This window comes from Podarcis cretensis (genome assembly GCF_951804945.1).
Source record: "Podarcis cretensis genome assembly, chromosome: 15".
Lineage (NCBI taxonomy): Eukaryota > Metazoa > Chordata > Lepidosauria > Squamata > Lacertidae > Podarcis > Podarcis cretensis.
In genome coordinates this window covers 5,114,084-5,140,877 of record NC_137185.1, presented here as the reverse complement: position 1 = coordinate 5,140,877, position 26,794 = coordinate 5,114,084, and the positions used below count along the sequence as shown (strand labels likewise).

At 41.6% G+C, this 26,794-nt stretch overlaps 1 protein-coding gene across 6 annotated transcripts in view; it reads right to left on the bottom strand.

The window, feature by feature from the left end:
• BRIP1 (BRCA1 interacting DNA helicase 1) overlaps positions 1 to 26,794 on the bottom strand; it is a 229,597-nt gene that overhangs the window by 146,779 nt on the left and 56,024 nt on the right. For all 6 annotated transcript variants that reach the window (XM_079955409.1, XM_079955411.1, XM_079955408.1 and 3 more), the window contains exon 15: positions 1,704 to 1,863. In XM_079955409.1, coding sequence (XP_079811535.1) covers positions 1,704 to 1,863 — 160 coding nt within the window. The remainder of the gene's footprint in view (positions 1 to 1,703; positions 1,864 to 26,794) is intronic.

Sequence of the window (26,794 nt, the reverse complement as noted above, 5' to 3'; positions counted from 1 at the left end):
TATGCAGAACTTGCAGGTTTAACACATGGAGTAAGAAAGCAATAAGAACATATATTTAAAGAAGAGTGGAAAACATTTATTGAATATATGGAAAACAATTGTACAAAACTGAAAATGCTGGCAACATTCAGATAAATTCAACAGTGTAATTAATACTAATATTTATTTATTTATTTATTTATTTATTTATACATACATACATACATACATACATACATACATACCCTGCCCATCTGGCTGGGTTTCCCCAGCCACTCTGGGCGGCTAATTAATGTTTGAATGGTGTAAAAATGACTTGAATGGTTATAGTAAAATATTCAGGAATGGAAGATATGTAAAATGAACCATGGAAATAAATTAGGGAAGTCACTGGATATCAATGAGTTTCAAAATGTTTATTTTGAATCATGAAAAATTGAAATTATACGAAAAGGCGTAATTTAGCCTAAGTGACTTGTACTTGGGAAGACTACTTCCTGCTGTTCCCCTGTACACCTGATGAAGTTGGCTCTTGCCAGTGAAAGCAAGTGCCGCAATGTGGACACCATCAGTCTTCTTCCACATTATCCATTTATTTGTCAGAATTCTTACCCACTTTTAACCATAAGACCCCAGGTTGTGGTGGGTTAAGGAAATGTAAAAATACAGTATTTAAATCAGTTTAAATAATTGGATGGGTCCTACAACCCTATATCTCTCAGGTGTCAAAGGCCAGGGTAAAAACCGGATCTCCAGCATATAACAAAAGCCAGACAGCCGACCGCAGTTCACTGAGTTTGGCTCAGCAAGCTGACCCAGGGCATCATCACCTTTTCAAATTTCCAATATATCCCCGATGAACAGTGCTCCTGTACAAAGTTCTTTGTGACCTGGTAAAGGTAAAGGGACCCCTGACCATTAGGTCCAGTCGTGGCCGACTCTGGGGTTGCGGCGCTCATCTCGCTTTATTGGCCGAGGGAGCTGGTGCACAGCTTCCGGGTCATGTGGCAGCATGACTAACCCACTTTTGGCGAACCAGAGCAGCGCACGGAAATGCTGTTTACCTTCCTACCGGAGTGGTACCTATTTATCTACTTGCACTTTGACGTGCTTTCGAACTGCTGGGTTGGCAGGAGCAGGGACTGTGCAACGGGAGCTCACCCCGTCGCGGGGATTTGAACCGCCAACCTTCTGATTGGCAAGTCCTAGGCTCTGTGGTTTAACTCACAGCACCACCTGCGTCCCTTTGTGACCTGGTACATTTCATGAAAAAAGAGCTTTTGAATCTACTAACTGGCTTTTTGTCATTTCCTGCTGTAACACTGGCCCAACCTCTCGGCTCCTCTTCTCTCCCAATACACAGCAACAAAGGCATACCTACACATAGCAAAGAACACAAGGCTGCTGCTGAAAACGGAAGCCATGGGTCTAGTTTCTGCCACCTGCCATATAGCATGCAGCACAACTTACCTGTGTCCCTTGACCTTACTACATTATGAAATTACCCCTAGCGGAGGCTGGCAATGTTATCTAGATAGGACAAAGAAACCACAACATTGCGAGGTCAGGAGACAGGGTAAGTTGCACGAGATGTTTAGCTGAGATGGTGGAACTTGACACAGGGCTGGCAGCTTTAGCAGCAGCTGGTCGTGCATCCTACAGTCTTGCCCCAGCCTCAGCAGACAAGTTTTCAAGCGTCTACATTTTTTACTTGGGCCACTTACCTTTTCCTTCTTTAAATTTTATGGCATCGTAGTATACTTGCAGCAGCTCATCAAAGTCAGCTTTGTTGCCTCCTTTAGGTTCCACGATGACTGTCTTAATCAGTTCAAGCTTTTCCCATAAGCCAGTGTGCAGCCAGCGATCTTTCAGTTTATCTAACATCTGAACAGATGACCCCAAAAATGAAAGTATAAGAACTATGCCTACCAATTCTCCTGCTTCTTTCAAAATCAAAATGATATATGCACATGGATAAAATACGATGTACACAGAAAAGAACTATAAATTCATTTCATATACGTTTCTTTCTGTCTCTCTTTCTTGCAAACTGGTTTAAGCAGCCCACTGAAAGAAAATGAAACTTAACAGCTTTAGGATTTTGAAACAGCAGAGTTCTATAAGCAGAAAGTATGTATGGACACACAGTCATATGGCACAATTATCATTGCAAAGACATACAGAAGTTACCGGGGGTGGGGGGAATCAATCATTTAAAAAATATATAGGCAAGACTGCACATATTTGTAACATTGACGTCTAATTTAATATGTATTTTACTTTATATTTATATTTTTCACTGCTTATTTTATTTCTATTTGGAAAAAATTGGTCAATAGATTATTGATTTCTGACTCTGTATGTATTTCAATGTATATCCTATATTTATAATAATTTCAAAGTATATTTCATACTTTACATAAAGCACTTAAGTGGTTTTTATGATAAAGTGGGATACACATTCTGTCAATTAAACAAAACGAACTGAAAATATATTCCCATTTTTTACCACCCTGCAAAGGGACTTCTGATATCCTTGCAGTACAGTTCCTGGCTTGTTCCAGGTCTGGCCTGAGGTGGTGAGACAACCTGGATATTTATTCAGAAAATATTCCACAAAGGGGAGGGGGCAGATATCTAATTTTAACATTAAAACAATCCCATCAGGTACATTAGGCTGAAAGATACGAGAGTTCCCTGACTTTGGTTCCCCCACTTCCCCATATCCTAGCTCAGCATCATTCCCCCATGGCACTTATAACAGGTGGGACTTATGGAAGTTGAAGTCCAAAACACCTGGAAGGCACCAGGCTGACAAAGGCAGGTGATCTCTCCTCCCTGGAGTTGCCAAGGATGGAACCTGGAGCCTTTCGTATATAAAGCATGTGCTGTCCAGTATGTGGGACAGCACAGCATCCATGAAGAAGATCTGTGTTTTATTTGTTCTATTATCTATTTGTGCTTGGGCCCATCAAAATATCTAAACTGTACAAACAGTAAATACAATTGTCTTCTGTTGCTACTGAGTGGCAGTTATTTTGCATGCACAGCAATATACTCGTCCACACACACAAATCTGTTGATTTACAATGGCTATTATGCTCACTCTATTCATTCTTGAGCCGTGCCTGACTTATTGCCCTGTAGTTTCACTCACTTCTTCTAAGAGTTTTGCCTCAAGCAGTGCAAAACTGCTCCCTGTGGAACCTGCAGGAATTCCCAGAGCAGACACCCGCAGCATCCCTTATCTCTTAACCTTATTTCCTATCCAGCAAGCTCAGGCTGAACTCTCGAGAACCCTTTAAGTGCCAAAGTTCACTTGGACCTAACAGCCTGGTTCAGCAAATCTAGGCAGGACCCCCGCAGCTATCCATGAACACATGTTCCCTTTAATGCTTATTAAGGAAGAAGTAAAGGGGTCATACGCCTTGCACTCTGAAGTGGCAAGTGGAATGAAAGGGGGAAGGATGTGTGTAAAACATTTGTATTCAAAATGAAGATGTCCAAAGAGGGCAAGATAAAAACAGTAATATTGAATTTCAAAAACTTGAACGCAGAAGTAACAGAGAACTAATAACCAGCCCATTTGCTCCTTTTACCACCTCCCTGCTCTTTTCTAGAATGAACCTGCTTGCCTTCACAAGCCCCAGATGAAGTCAGTTACTCCCGTCAGGCCAGCAAGTGTGACTGTGGGGCCCACATTTTAATCCTGCACCAATATGGTAATTCCCATGTGGTGCTCATTGCGGCTGCTGGCGGCACCAGGTGCATTTATCTGGGAGACAGTGGCAGTGAGCTGTTTCCCAGCAACCCTTCTCTTTCTCTATAAAAGCAATACATTCAAATTGTATTGGCTTCTTATTTAAATTACTTAACCTGGTTTAAAAACGCCTATACAGTGGTACCTTGGGTTAAGTACTTAATTCGTTCTGGAGGTCCGTACTTAACCTGAAACTGTTCTTAACCTGAAGCACCACTTTAGCTAATGGGGCCTCCTGCTGCCGCTGCGCCGCTGGAGCACAATTTCTGTTCTTATCCTGAAGCAAAGTTCTTAACCTGAAGCACTATTTCTGGCTTAGTGGAGTATGTAACCTGAAGCGTATGTAACCTGAGGTACCACTGTATTGTTGTAACCCTGGGATCTTATGGGGAAAGGCAACTAGGGAATCTTATAATAAATAAATAAAACAAATTTAACACAAGACCACACAGGGCATAAAATAGATGTCGACTTATTCAACGTGGAGTGGTAATTAAAATTCATACCCAACAGACACGTTTTAAACTAAGGCATTTGGCATTGTGCTACAGTGTGGAAGCCACCACAAAAGAGGTGTTGCCCCTCGTGCTCACCAACTATATCTCAGGTGGTGGGACACGAAGCACTTAATCTCTAAGAGCCAAGTGTTGCCCCCTGAGCTCCTTGTTAGGTGTAGAGGATACTAAGGCTGCCATGCTCTGCACATTTGCCTCTTGACCACAGAGGGACTCAACTCTGAGTAGACTTGCATTGCAATGGGCTGTGAATTAGTTAAGCTGATTGCTTGAATTAACTTATGGTTGTATCAAAAGTAATACTCAGAGGAAACCCATTGAAATTAATGACAACAACTAACTTAGGTTCATTAGTTTCCATGTGTCTACTCTGAGTAGAACTTGGGTTGCCTACAATCCCTAGCCAGGAAGGAATGATGGTTTTCTGGGGAAAGTCTACTTGAATGGGGGGGGGGGGTGTCAAAAGAGACAAACAGCTTGACTGATGTAAGAGTATAGGGCAAACATAGCCATGTTACTTGTTTGAAACCTACCTACTTCTGACGCACTCAGACATTTGCTCACTGAATGAGCAGGTTCTTTGCCTTTTAAAATGGAAGTCATAGATTCCTGTTCACTGTTGGCAAAACCAGCACTAGAACAGCTTTGCCTGGATGCCTTGAGGGAAAAACCCTAAAAAATCTTGAAAAGCCATTATTATTTCCCAGTATGCGGATGACTGAGAAATGCAATGAGCATCTTTCACTTTTCACCCCCTAGAGGGTCTGCAATCAAAGCCACTTCTGGCCCCTCCATAGCTTTGGACTTCTAAGCAACGGCTGCCTCTCAAACATAGAGCCTGCACCTGCTGCACAAACATACCCAGGCAAACATTTCAGGCAACATTAAAAAAAAATCCTCTACACAAGGCTATGTATTGTAACTGACAAACATTATTTTGTTTGTTACTTTGTAATGTAATTTTGTGTTTTCATACTGTAAACTGTTCTGTGATCCTCGGATGAAGGCTGTTACAGAAATGTAAGAAATAATGATGATGATGATGATGATGATACCAACAACAACAGACATAAATTGGGAAGGAGGGTGTGGCACTAAAGTGAAGATATCCATAGAGTGAGCTAAACTCATCAGTGTGCTGCCAGATCACTAGCAAAGTCTACTGGGAAAAGCCTAGCGCAGAGTTCCCCAACCGAGAGCCCACCGGGTTTTGCTAAACTACAGCTCCCAGTAGTCCTGCCCAATTTACGCTCCATTTATATGCTCAGAACAGGGATTGCAAACCCTTTTGGACCCATTTGCAAACTAGAGATATTGTCGTAGGCACCGCATATGCACACACACCACAAGCAAGCACAGGTCACAATGTATTCTATTTGCTACAACAGAATGTCTCTTTCAGCGGGCAAAGGAGACCCCATGAGCACCAGGGATGACCTGAGTGGGCACAACCTTCAGCTTAGAATAGTCTAGAACAAAAACAAAAACATCAACAACAACAACACTTTTTGACTCCTAAGGTTCATACTGCAGGTTATCCCTATTTATTTTATATTCCGCCCCTCCTCCCAGGGGTGGCAAACACACGTGGTAAAACAATAAAAACATCTAAAAACAATACAAATACAGTTCCAGATTTGTACTTTTAAAAGTTTGTTGAAAGAAAAAGGATATTCAGCAGTCTGTCTATTATTTAACAGAAAGGGATTCCAAGGGGCTGGTGCCACAACACTAAAAGCCTGATTCAATGTGTGGAATGGACCAGGAGGAGAGAGTATCTGCAGGAGGCCCTCTCACCTAGAGAACATAGTGATACAGCTGTTTAACTCTTGCTGGATCTTCATGCCCCACAATTCCTGACAGCAGGATGTTTTGTGTGAAAAATATTTGGTATCTCCTGTCCCTTTCATTCTTTTTTTAACTTGGGTGGGTGTGTGGAACTTACAGGGCAGCTGGGCATTGCTTCAAAGTGTAACCCTGGGGAGACCTCAGGCCCCCCCGCCATCTTGATACCCCCCGCCATCTTGATATGCCCAGCAGAACTTGATACATTTATGCAAATCTGTGCCCCGAGCCCTTTAAGTACACCTGGCCATTTGCCTCAGTTTTATTTTGAACCAACAAGATGTGCACTTTTGCATATACAGAGAACACAATGCGACGATTGAAAGGACGCTACATAGGGCCTTACACTCTTGCTATGACAGAGAGTGCTACTGAAATGCCGCTAACAAATAAAACTAAATAAAATATATTGCTCTCATGCCTCGCAGGAACTCCAACCTTAAGAGAAGAGTTAGCCAGAAGAAACAATAGCACTTTGGTGCTGAGAAAAGCAGAGAGTGAGTCGTGCTTAAGAATAGAAGCCATAGAAAGAAGCCATTAACGTTCACAGATACGTCACTTTTCCACCCAGGGGAATAATAGTTTTCACAACGTGAGGCAGTATAAATATATATATATGTTTTATTAAACTGTTTGGAAATGGATTCTTTGCCCAGAGAAGATTGCTGGGAAGGCTTCGGAGGAAGCGGGGTGTAGGGAAGAGTTTGCCTACATTCAACAGATGCTGATGAGTTTTTGAGAGAAGTGTTTCTATAATTTGAAGGAAGTGGTACACCCTATTACTTTGGGTCAGTTCAAGTATATCACATTTTCAACTCCAACTTGTGCAATTGAGCAACACGCATGTGTGCTACACTCACAAGTGATGGCATCTATGTGGGCTAGTGAAAATGTAAAACCCCAAAGACCAAGAAAATGTTGTAGGGTCACACTTTGGGAGCAGTTCAGATATAATGCTAAACCATGGTCAAGAATTCCCTACCTGAGAGCGCACCAGGGAGGTTTAAACTATAGCTTACTGAAACAAACAAGGATCAAAAACCACGGTTTGATCTTGGACATTTCAGTAAACCATAGTTTAAACTAAACACCGTTTTTCTGCATTTGGAATGTATAAAAACCCATGATTAAACAAGGAAGCAAATATTTTCAAACAGAGGGGATGTGGAAATGCTTGAACCCAAGCAGGCTCATTCACTTAGTGCTAAACTACAGCTCACTCATATCTGAACCAGAATTGTATCTCCCCGTGGCTAAGACGAACCAGGATTCCCTTTTTAATACAGAAACATTTCCTAACTAATGTCAACCCTTGTTTTCAAAACTCTCATCAAGCTGGGAACATAAGTAGCATTAGACGCAGTTGAAACCTGTCCCAAAATTTCCATAAACTGAGAGGTTTCTCTGCAGAAGAGGAGGGACTGTGTTTTTCCATGGCTGGCTCATTATGTTCTACACCAGCCCAGAGCAGTTATAATGTTACATGTGAACCGACCTTTAAAAAAAAGCATAGGCATGTCAGTTACCGTAACTTCTTGAGCCACTTGTAAATTTTATCTCTGCAGCGAGGCAGCTCCCTTTCATATTTTTAGCAATTTTGTCAGTCAATCTCTGCCCTGCCCTGAAGAGCTGTTGCCTCGTATTCTTCATCAGCATCTCCTGGTTTTTCAGATGGCATTTCTCCCTCTCACCAGCAAAACAAGGCCAGGCAGTATAATATATGTTTTGCCCTAGGGCCTGTTTAGCATAATTTCCAGCTTCTTAAAAAGAAAATAAGCCGAAAACTGAGAAGTTTCAGCACTTGTACAGCTGCTGATCTTGCTTCCTTGGGGCATCATTTACTTCTACACCTTTTGGCATTCTGAACAGAAGTAGAACAACCACAGTTAGGAGAAGGATTTACATTGGTCATCTTGCAAGTTAAACTAACAATACTGGTACTTTCAAAGATGTCTTCCAATTTAGTTTATTACCTATTTATTTAATAAATTTATACACAATATATGGAAACCTCTAAGTACTTCGTTAAAAAAAGTAAAATCACAAAGCTAAATAAACAGAAACAAGCAAAATGCAAGCAGCATACAGCGAAAAACCACAATCAAAATTCTGAAACAACTTATTGAGCAGTGAAATTAAAAAATTAAAAATTGAGAAATGCCTGAATAAATTAAGTTTTCAATTAGTATCTAGAACACATCTATGGAGCCCTCTTGTACAGGGATGTTCTAAAGGACTGGAGCCACTGCAGAAAAAACATGCTTCCACATTGTCACTTTTGTAATTAGAATACACACACTTCTGTAAGAAAATTAAGTATGTGATGAATTCTTTCTTACTGAAATTAGTAGGGCTCATGAGTGTTTAACTTTTGCAGGATCGTGTCCATTATTTTATATAGCTCTAGCGATATAATAGGCAATATGATAGAATATGCAAAGAAGCAAGACTGGCCTGGGTTTATCATTTGTTTTTAGGGGTGTTTTTTCTGTTGCCTAAGTTTTATTAAGATTTTGCCCATCCCATCCATTTTTGCCTTTACATATGCTGAAAGGTATATTTTTAGCCCCCGCTACTTTTGTGATTGTGGTTTGAATTAAACTATGTTAATGTTGTATCTTAAATTGTTGTAACCTGTACTTGGACCTTAGGGCGAAGAGCAGGTAATAATTAACAACATAAAATAACACATTCAGTTGCTAATACTATCAGTATGCCAGTTTCTCATAGTGGTGTTCCTGTATCTGTTGCTTCTGGTTGGCCAGAAGGCTTTCGACAGTGTCTGCTGGTATGCAGGGGACATCGCTCAGCCCAGAGATGTCTCTGCATGTCTTACCCTGATCCAAAGGTGTGGCTCTTTCTAAGACATATACATAGCTGGTGAAGGCACACTTCAAATGGAGACAGCCCAGGTGGTTGCTTAGTCTGCATTCATGGACTGGCCGGCCCTGAAGGCAAATGGGGGGCATCCCTTGCTAAATTGAGGTGTGCTCAAAGTCCCAGTGCTACCAGTTGCTAAAAGTCCATTCTATAAAAATTCAACCTGAGGCTGACGAGAGCTGGAGTTCAACAGCATTCGGATGGCACCACAGTAGATACCCCTGGTGAAGACAATATGAAGACTAGGTGGAACCAGTGATCTGACTCGCTATATGACAGCTGTCCTAAAGCTGAAAAACAGATAGCTAGGGCAGACACAGGCACACCCAGCAGTCATTCTGTACCCAGACAACACTGAAATCATTACTGAAATCATGAAGGTTGAAGCTACTCCAGCATAATTTAGCAAAAGTGAAGCAAGACGACAGTAGAACAGCTATTAAACTTCTCCAGAATAACAACAATAAGAGAATCACAGTATTGGCACCATCTTCAGTGCAAAAAGTCAGAGGCACTCAAGGGACTAACATTGATCTAAAAGCTCCCCACAACGTGCACACACATACGCACCCCGCCCATCATCCAGAGCTCTTCATGTCGTTGCTACCAGAATTTTCTTTTTGAATAAGCACTGCTTCAAAATTAAAGTGTGTCTCCAGTGGGCTGGAAATGCGTTTGAAGGGTCAAACAGAAGTTCTACACACAGTCAGCATAAAACTTTAGGAATGGAATAAAAAAAGAGACACAAAACCAGTGCAATGGTAAGATGGCTTAGGAGGACCTGTGTTTGGGTGGACGATGTGGGGAAGGTCAAAGGAGACCGGAGGGGGCAACTGCTGTCATGAAACGTTTGAGGCAGGAAGCACTTTCCAGCTTCACAATCACGCCATCACAAGTGGCACCATCATCACTATTTATTTATTTAATGCTGCCAAATTTGCTAAGATGCCCAATAGTAAAGACACTATGAGCATTGTACAAAAGGAGAAAAATATTAAAGGGGGGGAGACCACAAAAATCTAAGAACAATTATTATTATTATTATTAAATGTATATATTGCCCTTCTTCTGAGGATCACAGAGTGGTTTACAGTATAATACAAAAGCAGATTTAACCATGAAAAATGGAACTAAAACTGTAACAAGTAGTAATGACAGCTTTAAAAGGCAGTAGAATTAAAAAGCTTGGAAAAACCAAAAAAGGGGGAGGCTTGGCACTGAAAAGACATTAAAATAGGTCTGGGGGAGGACACAGCATAATTGAGGAGCCTCTAAGATCCTTCGTCTTGTAACCATCTACTGTTATCTCAGCTGGTTGGGGCACTTTGACCCACTTTTTGTTTAAGTCTTCACTAAAAAGATTTATGCAGGCTGGCAATGCCACCCTTAACAGAGTCAGAGGGGTTCTTTTCACATTTATACACCCGCCGCCATCCACTATAGAAAATTCACTTGGACAAACAAGACATGTCATGGGACTTTTCAACTCTGCTGTATGACCCTAAATATTTGAAATGTTTTAAGCCAAAACAGTTTAAAAAGAGAATTAAATAGACTGATTTCCGTCTCTCAAGTGGAATCTATTAGCAGTTGTTCCACCTAGTTGCAGCAGAGGGAAGACAAGACAGTGGTGCCCACTCAATTGACTGATCTTCTCTCTCTCTCTCTCTCTCTCTCTCTCTCTCTCTCTCTCCCCTCCCTCCCTCCCTCCCTCCCTCCCTCTAGTAATTTTAAGTACAGACAAACACTCCTCACCCCTATTTGCATGGAGTTTGTGTTCCTGGTCCTCACACACATCAGCAGACCAAGCATAATAATATAATAATAATAATAATAATAATAATAAATTTTATTTATATCCCGCCCTCCCCAGCCGAAGCTGGGCTCAGGGCGGCTAACAACACTAAAACAGTACAACATTAAAAACATTATAAAAATTAATTAAAATCAAAATTGATGGCAACCATAAACTAAAGTTTTGTAAAGATTGCCAAAGGAGGGAGTCAGGCTGCGCCCTGACCAAAGGCCAGGTGGAACAGCTCTGTCTTGCAGGCCCTGCGGAAAGATGTCAAGTCCTGCAGGGCCCTTGTCTCTGTAAGCCCAGTCTGCTCTACCCCATTATGTCCCCATTCCACCCTCTTCTGGGTCCGAACACGACCCATGCATGCACGGTTGCATATGCTTTGAACACACACAAAACAATGGTACCCAGTAGTGCCAGAATTAGCATGTTTTCCCTTTCCTTCCTATATATTTTTCCTTTTGCATCATGGCCATTAGATTGGAATCCTGAAAGCAGGGCTGTCTTGGTTTTTAGCACATGAGGTTTCATGGGTCTTAAGAATTAACCAAGGTTTATGAATTGTAGCTCTGTAATTTTGAAGATGAAGATAGGAGTGCCTGGCGTGCTCTGGTCCATGGGGTCACGAAGAGTCGGACACGACTAAACGACTAAACAACAATTTTGAAGATGCAGCTTAACGATCTATGTTTAATGATTATGTTTAACTTACGGTGGACAATTTGGATAATCAAATAAATGCTTAAAAAACAACCCACATCCTATGTAAAAAAATTGTTGTTGTTGTTGTTGTTTAGTCGTTTAGTCGTGTCCGACTCTTCGTGACCCCATGGACCAGAGCACGCCAGGCAGTCCTGTCTTCCACTGCCTCCCGCAGTTTGGTCAAACTCATGTTCGTAGCTTTGAGAACACTGTCCAACCATCTCGTCCTCTGTCGTCCCCTTCTCCTTGTGCCCTCCATCTTTCCCAACATCAGGGTCTTTTCCAGGGCGTCTTCTCTTCTCATGAGGTGGCCAAAGTATTGGAGCCTCAGCTTCAGGATCTGTCCTTCCAGTGAGCACTCAGGGCTGATTTCCTTCAGAATGGAGAGGTTTGATCTTCTTGCAGTCCATGGGACTCTCAAGAGTCTCCTCCAGCACCATAATTCAAAAGCATCACTTTAAAAATAGTTCAGTGGTTTTCAAACTTTTCCCCCTCAGGAAACATTCCCCACATAAGTTCATTTCTGAGAAAATTCACAGGACAGTTCTTGGGGTGTATGCAAAGCTCTTTTATGGTCTAAGTAAGGCTGATTAAAACTAAATATTGCCCTATATAAGCTGAGAGCATGTCCCATAAGAACACAGGAAGTTGCCTTAGAGTGAATCAGACCACTGGGTCCTTCTAACTCAGTATTGTCTACATCGACAGCAGCTCTCCAGGTTTCAGGCAGGGGTTTCTTCCAGCCCTAACTAGAGATGCTGAGGATCGAGCCTGGACCTTCGGCACAGAAGATGGTTGCTCTACCACTGAGCTACAGCCGTCTCCCAGAACACGTTCTCGTGCGGCTGTAGACTGAAGGGGGAGATCAATAATGGCAGTCATGATTTTGCTCAGAGTGTTAAGCTGGTGTGCAAAACATTGCCAGATGTCCATTGTGACCAAAACCTTCACAAAACACGTCTGCACGTGTAAGGAAACGGGGAGTAAAATCTGGAGTAGCTCTCACAGGCTTGACACAAATAGAATTGTTAAAAAAAAGGGAGGCACACGCTGCAACTACATAATTAAACTAGGCTCAGGACATGGTGATAAACTGGGTATTATGAACAAGAAGATGATCACTATGTGCACACACTAGCACAATAAACAGTGAATAATTCATAGTCAATTCTGAAGATAGAGTATGCATCACTCAACTTGTGGGGAACGCAGGGGATTTCACTGGTATGATTTTTCTTTAGGGACAATGACAAAGTGCCACTCGCCAGCAGGAAACTGAAGCACTGAACTATGTTCCATGTGCCATAAATCAACACTGCAGCCTACAGGATGTCTCTCTGGTACCAACATACCATCAATTTTTCAATAACCCCCTTTAAATAATGGAAAATGTGAACAGCGACAACAGTAATGAAAAATGAAATGTTTTGCACGCCAAAGACTCCAGAATAACACAGCTAATATGGCGAGCCTGACAATGAATTGGTGGTCTATGTAAAATGCTGGGTATTCCTGAAGCAATTATACCTATCTGGTGCAACAATCGACCTTAGCTAACTTACAACTTACAAAAACATTCCAGATATGCGGGTTTCAACTTGGTGGCAGAAAGTTTAACCAGTTTTGTACCTTGAGCGAAATCCGCTTTATGTGGAAGATCCACTGGTTAGGAGCAGAAGAAGCTGCCTAATACCAAATCACAGCACTGGTCCATCCAGCTCAGCATCATCAGCATTGAGTGGCTGCAGCTCTTTGGGGTTTGACACAGGGAGACTTTCCAGCCCCATCAGGAAATCGGAACTGCAGTTCTTTTTTCTTTTCTTTTAACAAACATAGGGAGGTATGGAAAGGTCAGCAGCTTCCTGTAGCCAATCAGAAGCAGCATTTTGGAAGTTGAACGTTGCGGAAGTCAAACGGACTTCCGGGACGGATTCTGTTCAACTTCTGACGTACGACTGTACTTTCTACAGGAGTAGAGCAATAAGGGCTGGGGCTGGTGAATCACTTGAACTCCACCCTTTATCTCCCACTTGGTGCTACCTATATTGTCAGGTGCATAATTAATTAATTAATTAATTAATAATTCTATACCGCCCTTCATCCAAGGATCACAGGGTGGTTTACATATAAAAACACAAAAAACATATTAACAGAGCCAATAAACACACACACACACACCCCAGTTTAAAAGGCCATAGATTATTTAGATTCAGGTAGGTAGCTGGTCTGACACAGTCAAAATAAAATAATAATAAAAAATAGCAATAGCACCTAGACCAACTAAGTTTGTTCTGGTATAAGCTTTCTATATTTTTATAGATTGTTTAATTAGCCAAAGGTCTGGGAAATGAGAAATGTCTGGCACCTAAAGATATGTAACAAAGATGCCACGTGAGGCTTCATGGAGAGAACATTCCCCAAGCAGGGAGCCACCACAGAAAAGGCCCACTCTCATGTTGCTATCAGATGATAATGGAAGGGTCCGGGTTGGCTACCAGGAAAAAAATCCTGCTGTTTTGGGGCAACATGCTACCAACAGCCAACAATGCATGCTCAGAAATGCAAAAGTGCCCTTCTAAATCTGGTTATGGGCCAAATGGACACTGAGAATTAGACCTAGCAAGTGCATGTCTGAGTCCACCTGTGGAGGGTCACAGAAAATTATCAGTTTTGCAACAGAATGTTTAAGTTGCAAGTTTAAGCTCCTTTGGCCAACATTGTAGCTTTGTTCATTAATGCATTAACAATAAACCTCAATGACAGGACTTTGGACATAAACGCCCTAAGATTGTAATCAGTCAGCTGGGGCATTGGATTCTTTTGACATCTCAATCGCATCAAGCAGTGAACCTCTAAGAAATGTCAAAGGGAGTGGGTAGTGGGTTGGCTGCAATGGTACAGAACAATGGTTAGGTCAAAGCAACCTAGGCAAGTTGTATAAAAGCTGTGCTAATGCATGCACTGATGTTTAAAGCAGTGCATTGCTTATTATTTGCAACGAAGCTTTTGCTTTACTTTATTTCCATTTTGTGATCGCCACAAAGCATTTGAAAAAGCGACCTAGAGCTTCACGGACCGAGTGCAGCGTATAGCTAATCTCCTTCCAACGCAATTGTTGCTTAAATGGTGTGGGTGTAGGATGGGACTGAATCTATAAGTTAATCGAAGTGGAAATTAGTCCATGTGTTAAAAACAAGCCACTCCAATCCACCTTACCACTGTACTCTAAAAAGAGAAGAATTCTTCGTTTATTTTCCTGCTGCTGCATGTTCAAGATATTTAAACCAACAGTGTGATTAAATATTAAAGGATGCTGCTATCCAGGGTGTGAAATTCAGTGGGAAAAAGTTCCATCTGCCAGTGCGGCATGTAATTTTTTTAGACGTGATGTCCAATAATCTGCCACTGACTGTCGCTATGGATTCCACTTTACGTGATGTGAAACCGTTGTTGGAAAATATCCTCCCCCAAGTAAAAAGCAAGTGCCAGAGGGCACTTCAGAAAATGAAAGCCCCTGCGGGTCCCAGCTGTAACAACCCACCAATCTATCCCCACCTTTGGCAAGGGGACGGGAAGTCAACTCCCTTGGACTACTAGCACCATTTTGGCATTGTTTAAGTGAGACCGTGTGCCTCTCCCTCTGTCCCCAGGAATCCCAGCAGCTGCCTATATTTAAAGTGCCTGGTCTCAATAGGGATTCTATTGGGACAACCACTGGCATTCTCCACATTCACAAGTCTGCTGTCTTTTTAAGTCTCTGGGAATGTGCCTTCTTACAGTTTTCTATTTGGATGCTTTTTAAAGAAAAGACACACACCAGAATTAAAAACAACCTGGAAAATACAGTACCAGACAAGTGCTCTCTGTCTCTGTCTCTCTCTCTCTCTCTCTCTCTGATGCTCCTGCCCACTAAAAATCACCATTTGCAAACTCTCCATGTTAAAATGCTTCAAGAACACTGCCATCTTCACATATTTATTTATTCGAAAGAATGTAATTGCACCAGGATCATGGTGAACTAGACTGGAATTTGTTAGTGGCAGCTAAAAACAAAATGTACTCTGCAATGGCATGACTCTAAACCAGGCTTCCTCAACCTCGGCCCTCCAGATGTTTTTGGCCTACAACTCCCATGATCCCTAGCTAGCAGGACCAGTGGTCAGGGATGATGGGAATTGTAGTCTCAAAAACATCTGGAGGGCCGCGGTTGAGGAAGCCTGCTCTGGACCTTCCAACTCTTGAAGAGAATGATGTTCAAGGATTTGGATTCTAGCCTTAATGGCCAAATCGATAGACTTTGTCCACTTATGTGACAGGTAAAAAGCAACAAGCAACACTTGAAAAAACTTGGGACTCTGTTTATTGCCTATGCAAAGTGACCTGGATGTTAATTCTTATTTGACATTGTCAGGGGTTTAGTGAAATTATTTACAATTATCCTTTGCAATTAAGTTTTCCACTGGTATATACAGTTGCTTGTTGTAAAACAAACAAGAAGGGCTGCAACCTGGTTAAGGCTGAAAACCTATACCTGCTTACTTTTAAGTCCCATTAAACTCATGTTTTACTTTGTACAAAAGGACTGTGAGAGTTCACAACACAGACAAAGCTGGGCAGGTCAAGTAGGAAAGCTATCAAGAGGCAATTCACAAATAACTATTCCCCAGCCCCCTCCTTCTTCCCCCAGCAATGCTCAGGAAATTCCAGCAAGCAAATAGCACGTGCAGTCTCTCTCTCTCTCTCTCTCTCTCTCTCTCTCTCTCTCTCTCACACACACACACACACACAATGATGATGATGATAATAATAATAATAATAATAATAATAATAATAATAATAATAATAATAATAATTTCATTGCAAAAAATATTGTGACTAGACATTCCGTTGTAGCAATTGTAACCTAGGTCTAAGGTGCTATTTGGTGATTAGCTTATATATCTGCGTTTCTAACACTAGGTGCACTCCTGGCTGAAATACTGGAGAGCTGCTGCCAATCAGTGTAGACAACACTGAGCTAGATGGACCAATGGCCTGACTTTCTATAAGGCAGCTTCCTGTGATTCTAAGTTTCAGCAGGCCCAGGGAAATCCAATGGTTTGCAGACGTACCCCTCCCCCCAATCAAATAAAAACATGGGGAAAACAGACTAAAGCAGTAGGTGGAGGAGCCTAATAAGGACTGACTGACGGGTACTCTGAACAGGAGCCCTCCATGCTGCAACATTTTGTTGCAGGTCCTACTCTATAATCATTTTTGCTTTTGAGAGGGGAGCTTGATGGGGAGCAACTTAGAAGTTCATAATCCTCCAAAAAAGGTACATGGTCACCCTTCTGAGATGTTATCGAAAGTACAGAAGCTGGACAATCCATACCTCCCTGCATTAACCATTAGCGATAGCCACCGAAGCAAAGAAACCTAACTTGACAGATTAAAAAATGATGCAAAGCAAGTGAATAAATACCCAAGTACACTTTACACAATAAAGTATCAAGTTTAAAAATTTAAGAGCTATTATTTCTCATGGCTCCATACTTAATAGCATTTCAGCCGTCCATTTCATGTCTCGTCTCACCGCCCTGCTGATGGTAAGGAGATGCTGTTGTTGATAAAAGCCATTCTCGGTGGGACAGAAATTGATCTGAGAAGTGATGGAAACTTTCCACTCCTTCCTTCGACCAAGGTTTGAAGGAAGGATTTAGTGACCTTGCAAGCACTGAAGCAGGTTCTTTGATAGAAGCTTCAGGAGGCCAAAGCAAAGCTATCACTCAACTCGGCAACTTGAAAGATACAGTCCGCAGGCAATATGCCCACAGCAATTTCTTCTCACCTCAATACCGGACTTCAAACCAGAAAAATGCCACACAAAAACCATTTGCTCCTCTATTCTTAAATAGCAGCTTTTTCCTTGGATAGTTAAGATTTTGTACATTGTGCACTGAAATAGCTTTTGATTAATCCCCTCAACTAATGACACCTGAGTGAGTTATGGTTCAGCAGCAGATTAAAGCACAGGAAGCCTAGAGAAGGAATAAACGGACAACGGAGGGATGCAAAAAGTGGGTTCCCTCAAGAATGAGTAGAGGGCTGTGCGGTGAGGTGGCAATTTGCTGATGACACCAAATTATTCAGAGTAGTAAGACCAAAGTACAGGCGTTCCTCCACTGATGCATGTTCCACTTGCAAATGACATGCAGCGCCAGGAAACTAACCAACAAACTGATTGACCACTCCTACCTGTGGCCCATATCCCCACTCCTAACACCGTGGGGTGCATGTCCACAAACACACACGCCAGCCCTGCCCTGGCACCAAACTCAAGGTGTGAGTGGGCAGTCAGCACATGGGATCAGTGCCTACCCACTGCACTGCTGGGTCCCAAAGCATCTCTCGAGGGCACCCTAGAGGGCTCAAATGACTAGCCAAATATCTCAAACATCATCTCACCACAGCAAAGCATTTTGAGACTAGTGTTGTATCGATGACAACACACCGTTTTTATTCGATTTGTTAGGAATGGAAACAGCAAGGCCAGTTAATCTCCCACCCCTGGAAGCAGTCAGGGGGCTGACCCAAGATCGGAGCAAAGCTTCTCCCACTGGCTACCTACTATAACTGCAGGAATATAAGACGCCTTATGCCATGTCAGACGTTTAGCTCAGTGCTATCTATCTACGGCTCTGCAGGACTGCAGGCAGGAGACCCTCCCAGTCCTGCCTGGAGATGCCAGGAATTGAATCTAGGGCCTTCTGCGAGCAAAGCATGTGTTCTACCATCAATATATCTTCAAGAAAGAACATAAGGAATCATAAATGGGAGAGGCCACTAGCTAGTGGGTAGGCAGACTAAGATCAGGGAGCCCAGGTTGAAATCCTCACTCAGCCATGCAAGAAACTCAGCCTAACCTTCCCTCACAGGGTTGATGTTTGGATAAAAGGGGGGTTTGGTGGAGGAAACTCTGTGTCTCTTTCAGCTCCAATGCGGGAAGTGGGAATAAAAGGTAAAGGTAAAGGTACCCCTGCCCGTAAAACGTATTAAAATAAATATTTCACTGCAATTGTTTAAAAATTCAATGCCATTGGTTTAAATCCAACAGAGTTAAGTTCCCTTAAGCTCATTTAAATCAACTGCTCTATCTATACCTAATTGTGCTGGATTTAGGCCACCGTTTCATAACAACAGTTTGTTTTTCTTTATATTTAGCCATAGTTACAAATCTGATGGTTATCTTCTTTGTTCTCATAATATTTATGTTCTAAAAATAGTTGGCCATTCTCCCTTCTGATGTGATATTCTTTCCTTTTCCCCTACCCCCCCCCACCTTTTCTTATATTAATCTGATCTTCTGATTATATATATATATATATATATATATATATATATATATATATATAATTTTTATACTATGGGCTGTATAGCATGCTAGTCCTACTCAGAGTAGACCTACTGAAAACAATGGACCTGATTAACTTGGGCCTATTACTTTCAATAGGTCTACTCTGAGTAAAATTTAGTTGGCTACATAAGAGCCTGCTGGATCAGGCCAATGGTCCATCTAGTCCAGCATTCTGTTCTTACGGTGGCCAAACAGTTGCCAGTGGGAAACCAGCAAGTTGAGTTCAAGTACATGAGCCCTGTCCCCTCCTGCTGCCTCCAGCGACTAGTATTCAGAAGCAACCTATGAGCTGCGTCCAGTATTAATCCTACTCAGTATAGACCCTTTTAAATTAATGACTATGACTAACTTAGGTCTATTAATTTCAATGGATCTACTCTAAGTAAAACACAGTCGGTTACAACTCTATATAGCTAGATGCTTGAAGAATGAATCCCAAATCCAAACTACTGGAAACAAGGGCATCGTCTGGAACATGGTGACGTTTTGTACACCACTTTAGTTTCATGCCATTAAAATTAGATTAACTTTTTGTATTGTTTTATGCACTCTTCCATTGTCTCTCGAGACAGACGGATGCCAACTGAACTGAACAACTAGATATATTGTTTTCTTTGTATTTATTTATTTATGTTATGATTCGTTATAATGGCTTCTCTTTTCTCATTTTTTTCTTATTCAGTTTCAGCATGAACACAGATACATACTTATATCTGAGAAAAAAGGCAAAAATATATATAATTGCATACAATTCTGGAAAAACACAGAAGTAAAGAAAACAGAGGATAAGGATAAGGAAAGGAAACGCAGCAATTATTTGCAATTGATTTACCGGGGGGATGGGTGAACAATGTACTGTTGCAATTATTATTTTTTCTTTTTTTGTCACTATACAGATTCTTACAAGAGGTACATAATCCAATTATTTATTAAATTTGTATACCACCCTTCCCCCACTTGTCGGGCTTATAGTATGATACGAAAAACAATACATTTTCATACTGTTAATTGAAGTGTAGAGTGTTTGAGGACCAGAACATTTGCAGGGAAACCATGGTCATGTTGTGCGGATGCCTGATTATCGTTTTCCGAAGCAACTACTCTATTCCGAACTTAAAAATGGAAAGCGTAATGCTGGTGGTCAACAAAAGAGGCTTAAAGACTGTCTCAAGGCAAATCTTTTAAAATGTAGTATAAACACCAACAATTGGTAAACACTTGCCTGTGAGCACTCCAATTGGAGAACAGCCTTTACCAAAGGTGTCATGGGCTTTGAAGACACTTGAACTCAGGATGCAAGGGAGAAACGTGCTAAGAGGAAGGCACGCTTGGCAAATCCATACCGTGATCAATTCCTGCCCAGAAACCAATGTCCTCACTATGGAAGGACGTGTGGATCCAGAATTGGCCTCCACAGTCACTTACGGACTCATTGTTAAAACCGTGTTTATGGAAGACAATTTTACTTGCCTACGAGGGATCGCCAAAGAAGAAGCAGCATTCTGTAGTGGAAAGAGACACTTTAAAAGCTCTACTCTAGTAACACTCACATGAACAAACCTTTCAAGGAGGAGGAACATAAATGAAGGAGTGTAAATACAGAGCATAAAGCAAGGGCCTATGTTCCAGTCCCTCTTCACTTTTAATTCTTGCCAATGAGAACAGTAGTTAAAAGTTTATGATGGGCGTTCTCATTTTAAAACCTCGATTTATCTAAACATGGCCTCAATTGCCACACTCTGCTTACAAGTTCTGTATCAGCACAAGATCAAGTACCACAACTACTGTTACGTGATATAGCAGTTACAGCGTCTGATTAGGATTGGAAAGATTCGGGTTCAAATCTTCTCTCAGCCGAAACTACTTCACAAGGTTGTTATAAGGAAAAAGCAGGTAGGAAGAGAAACCACATCCACCACCTTGAACACCTTGAAGGAAGGGTAGGATAAGAACTAGTGTGCTTATGTTCATGGAGTTGGAAAGTTTAATTTCAAACTCTGGTCATACAAATACACTTTTTACATATTCTCTCTCTCTCTCTCTCTCTCTCTCTCTCTCATATACACACACAGACACCATGGAATGTTTCCCTCTTATCTGGCTATTGTCATTTTACTGTCTCAAACTTCTTAAAAACAAGCCATCTCACTAGGGAGGAAATCAGTCAGCATCAGGCCTAGTGGGGAAACTCTGCACTTGCTCAATGTCTGTGGCTTTTACACAGTTCCAGATGTTCCGTGCATTAATAATGCACTAACTCAAACCCTCTTTTTGAAACTTTAGAACGTGCAAATTGCATTAAAACCTCTTTGCCCTCATTAATGGTATTGTTACAATCCCAGTACTCTGGAAAATGTTTTTTTGGCAGTTGTTTAAACTTTGTGATGTTGCCATTTAAACTTTGTGATGTTGCCATTGACTCACTTTAACAGCCAGTGTTCGAATCTTAATGCTTTTAAACAAGCCTGGCTAAACAGACTACCTTCTTTTGTAAATTTATTGATGTTAATTCATAAAACTCTCATTTCCCCCCCCACCTACCCGCTTTCCTGATAAATAAATAAAATACTTGAATGAAATAAATAAAATACTAGAATGTTTACCCAGGTATTTAGTAAACCTTAAAGCGCACAAGGATGGTTTTACAATGTAAATCCAGCACATTTTTAATTTTGAAGGAAATTTTCAGAACGAATGTAATGCTTTCTAAACGACTTCATAAACAAATTAAAATCCAGATTTACTGCTCCTTCAGTCTGTCCACCCATTCACCCATCAACATTCAAGACTTGGGTATCTTGGTTTCTACTGTACTCATACAATTGCTTTTAAAATATCTGGACTCTATTAGACAAGAGCCAGATATTTGGGAGGAGCCAATTTTACCCTTGATTGGTCCAGTAAGATGGCCTAATTGGAGAAAATTGATTTGGATATGAATATTCAGGGTGTTTGTTGCACCAGAGGAATCTGTTGTTTTCACAATTCAAACTGAAGTACCTGATGCCTGACCAAGGTGGCAGACTTGATTTTGAACCCAAATGTTCTCGTGAGCTTTTAACGAGGCAGCACAGGATAGTGAATGAAAGGTAAATGGTGGGTGAGTGGAATGGAACAAAATATTTCAAAATAAAATAAAAAGGAATGAAAGCAGGAGCAAAAACTAGGGGTTGAGTTTTCTTTGTTCATGAACTTAGCAGCATATGCAAAAACAGAACTGCAGGAAATGTTTATGTAGAAACCAAGCCATAGGAAAGTTAACTTTTTCATCTGACGGAAAGCCGTACTGCTGGAAAACTCGCAATCAGCCCCAAAATGCAGCAAATGTTCTCTCTCCAAAGAAAAACTGGCAGTGCAAGTCAAGTGAGAGACCCCCCCATTTTCAAAACTGAAAGACCTATTGTGCCAAATGACTGGGCCCAGACAACCTAAGAGAGCCTCCTTCAATCCTGTGCTCCATCAAGCACAAATGCTTTAAACATGACATGTATGCACCAAATCTGATATCTTGCAATTGTCTTCAGCTGGAGACTCTTCAAGGTAGGAACCAATGTCTCTCTTCAAAAAGTTTGCGCAAGATGTTCTTTCAGATGTGGCTTTCAGTGGTCAGCAGTGAAGGGTTTCTCATGAGGGCATGTGAGGCACCACCCCACCAACCCCAGTCTGTCCTCAGCCAGCCCCTGCCTGCCTGCCTGCCTTCTTACTGGCAAACCACTCCAAGGTGTGGAATTCGATATCAGCTTCCTCTTCCTTAAGTCTCAGACTGTCCTTGCAGAATTCAGCAGGAAGATGGGAACAATACTAGAATTAGTTCGCTCTGCTTGTCATTGGCTCTGGCTCCACCTACTGTTGGGCTCCCTGCCTTGTACCCTACCATTTCCAATAAGCAACAGCCATCACTGGTAGGGCAGGATAGTTGTTTTGTATGGTGATACCCACACCACGAACACTTATGATGGGACAAGCTACAAGCCCAAGACCTTCTCCTGTCCATTTCTGCCCAAGCTAACCTCTCCACATCTAGATGATAATGTCCCTTGCTCAGATTGCAAGAATGAACATGCACAGTGCTCAGCTTTAAGAGGCAAAGGAGTGAAACAAAACCAATGGCTGAAATGTAAATTTAGGCAAGACTCAGGAGAAAGCAGCTTCTATCAAGGCTCAAAACACCTTCCTAAGGCTGATGCCCAGCACAGCCAGGGAAGAGAAGAAAAGTCGAATGCTGGATCCAATCAGGCAGTGTGCCAATGCCTGAAAAGGAGTGAGCCATGCCAAACAATAAAGTGAGTAGATCGTTAGCAAAACACCCCCCGCCAATGTTATTTCAGACATTTGTTAGCAAGCAGCCCAATATGGCAGAATGTGAGACGCTGTTAACAACAAATGCCCCAAGTCTCTGTGTGTCTTACTGGTCCTCTGAGATGGGTCCCTCCCACCCAAATACTCCACCTATGTGATTTCAAGTGCCCATCCCAGCTTGTTGCCTGCCTCACTAAACGCCCCCCCCCGGCTAATGTCAGAGGGTCCCAAGAGCCCAAAGCAGCCTCTCCCACAGACTCAGAACTTGCCTTCACTCTGCAGAATTGCTGTCACCTCACATTGTCTTCTAGCTTAGCTGGAGAAGGTCACTAGGAGCCCCAGACACAAGGCCATCCCAGCGAGGTTCTGGAACATTTTCATTAGGTGTGGAAGAATTTTGATGTGAACACTTGTGGCTCTCACCAAATGTGCACACGTATGTATTTTTGGACATTTATCTTGGCATGTGGAGGGAGGACGGGAAAAACCTGCACAGGCCCAAGAAATCATTTCCCCCCATTCTTTATCTTTCTGGCCCATCTTCTGTTACATCATTTACAAAAGCCATATTTGGCTTAGTGAGATCAGAACATTGACAGTTTAAGAGTATTAATGCTCTTCAGTGATGCATGGTTTTTGTATTTGAAGTGAAATTAAAGTATATTGTGCACTCTCTCCCTCCCCCTTTATGCCTTGTTAAAAACGTAATTCCAGAGTGTATCTGTGAGATGTACCTTATTAGCTTTTCAGAAAAGATAGAACTGATTCCAAAACAAAACAATTAAAGCAGCCTGCCCTAGAGAGCAGGTATAATCAAGTCACTCTCTTTGCTAAATATTTTATTCACATGTTTTAAAACAACACTCTCAACCGCTCACCACCTTTCTTTGATCCTCGCCACTCCACAAGTCATTTCATAATTATTATTTTTCTCATTTTCAAATATTCCCCCTTTCTGAAAATGTAGTTTTGGATTCCACCACCATGGGGAAAATATCAACAATTAACTTGAGGAATTGAAAACATTCAGAAGTTACTAAGAAACTACTGAGTACCCAACTAGGAGGAAACCACAATTCATATATTCCATCCCTGCAAAGGGAGGCGTGGAAAACTCCCAAGGCTGAAAAAGCAGCCTCAAAAGTACATTCATCATTATGAGTTCCACTGGTGGGACTTTTTAACCTACACAAACTACTTCTGTCCTTCTGCAGGTTGTGTCTACTAGGGATATAAAAGGAGAGAAACGGCAAGACTGGGGAGGGTGGTGGCATAGAATGGTGGTGAAATATGCTCAGATAACGCTGTCCCGAAGCATTTTCTGCCCCTGCACCAACAGCTGGTGTCTGCCAAGGCCTGGGACAGAGCTATGAGAGGTCATCTCTCTCAGAGTCTGCTCCTAGAACAAAGAGGGCAGGCCCAGGGCACTGGCACCATCACATAACTCTCTGTGAGTTATATCCTATTTAGAGTAGACCCATAGGGCTGATAGCCAATAAAGATTTACTCAAAGGAGACCCACTGAAATTAAAGGGCCTAATTTAGTGATGCCTATTAAATTCAGTGGGTCCATGCTAACATTGGATATAACCTGTGCTATTTTTCTGGGGAAAGAGGCGCCGGAACTTAACATGAACGCCTCCCTTGTTTTCTTATAATGGCAATGGCACCCACCTGAGAGGTGCCATAACTGAGTTCCAGCTCAAAAAAAGCCCTGGATACAACCCAACAAAATTCAATGGTGCTAAGTTAGTCATGTCAAATAGTTTTAAAGGGTCTACTCAGGGTATACCTAAAATTGGATAAAAACCGATCCCTAATTTAAAATACCAAGGCTGTTTAAAGAGCCATTCAGTGCTACAAACGTTCAGTAGAGTCTTCCCGGATCTGCTCCTACTTAGAGGGTGGGTATCTGGTATAGCACCCAATGCACTACAAGGAGCAGTTAGCCAGAAGGGGAAATTGGCACACACACAAATGCAAACAGAGCAATCCATGTGTAGAAATGTTTCATATTTTTGGATCTTGCCCAAATCAACATCCAAGCAGGAATGACATTAATCAAGAATGGTTTAAATGCTGAGCAGCAACAAAAAAAATGAATCACATCGAAATGTTTTCACCACATTGTGACCAGCCACCATGGAAAGTTCAATCATCAGCGTGATGGATCATCCCTGAAATTTAGAAGCATTAGCATTTTTCTCCTTGGTGGTTAACTTTGACTTTGATATGACACATATTGAATGAATCATTCCAAGATACAGACACTAGGCAGGATGCATTTAAATGCAGACATGTCGGCGACAGGCACCCTAATGACCCTTATCTTAATCTTGTTTAAAAGCACCTTAGATTTCTGAGTAATCTTTTCACTTTCTGATATTCCCCTTTATAGGGTGTGCTTGCAGGGGTTGCTACCGATTTTACTAGAAGTGTTTTTATTACTAACATCAGTCTCCCCTCCTGCTGTAATGCATTCAACCTTCAGAATCCCGTTTCTCGCCACAATTTTTTAAATAGTAGAAATTAAAGTTCATATCTATATACGTGCACATAAAAGCTGTTTTGAAGACTTGCAGAGCTTTTGAAGCAAGTGTTATTAAAAAGCTGCTATTGGGTTGGGGGAGAGACAGTATAATTTAAATAGGTGAAACAGTCAAGATCTGGTCACTCTTTCTGGAAAAAAAGGGAGGGAATCCATCCATATAAAAATGCAAAAGCACTATTGCACGGTTTTATGCATGTTATTTATTGCCGTAGCCATCAAAAATGGGATTTTGTATGCTCAGGACTAGACAGAGACTGCAGAGACTTGGGAGGCTCTCCTACTAAATTCTAGACGTAAGTGAATGCAGTAATCAATATCAAAGCCTGGGAAGGGAAAATGACAAAGCTATCAGTTCGTAATAAATAGGTGGTTATATAAGCTAGCACTGTGTACAACCTGACAGTTGTGGATCTTTTAAAAACCCTCTTTTCTTTTAAAAAAAGATTTTAGTACATTCCTTTCTTAACTATTGTGGCTTATCATCTGCTTGCTTAGCCCTTACCCCCCATCCCGAGAGAGAGGAGCCTTGAGCTCATTTAATCTCTCTCAACCCTTCTCTTTCTCTCTCTAAAAAAATTGCTATAAAAGATAATAAATCACTGTTTGATACCCTTGGGGTGCAGCAGACAGAGACTAACAGCTTGCTATGCTGCACTCATGTGGTTAACATTAAGCACAAGTTTAAGCAAATCAGAATATGCAGCTATAAATACAAAACTCATATTCCTAATATTGAATAGGAAAGCCACATGTCAGGCCGTGGTACTTTCAGGAATGGGTCGAGGCTGTAAGCCAGTAGTGGGGAACCTCCAGCCTGCAAAGCTAATGAAGCACAGCAAGGAACCTCATTTGGTCCACAAAACCATTTCCCCCAAGTTGCACTTAACACACTGCATACCTGATGTCATATATGATGGCACCACAGTACTGAAACTAGAGAGATCCTCTGAGATCTACTGGGTCCAATCTCTTTAGCATTCAAATACATACTGAAAACTGTTTTTGTTTTGTTTTTAATGTGTTTTTCTTCCATTATTCAGTGCTTGGTTCTTAGGTCTGCTGTTTT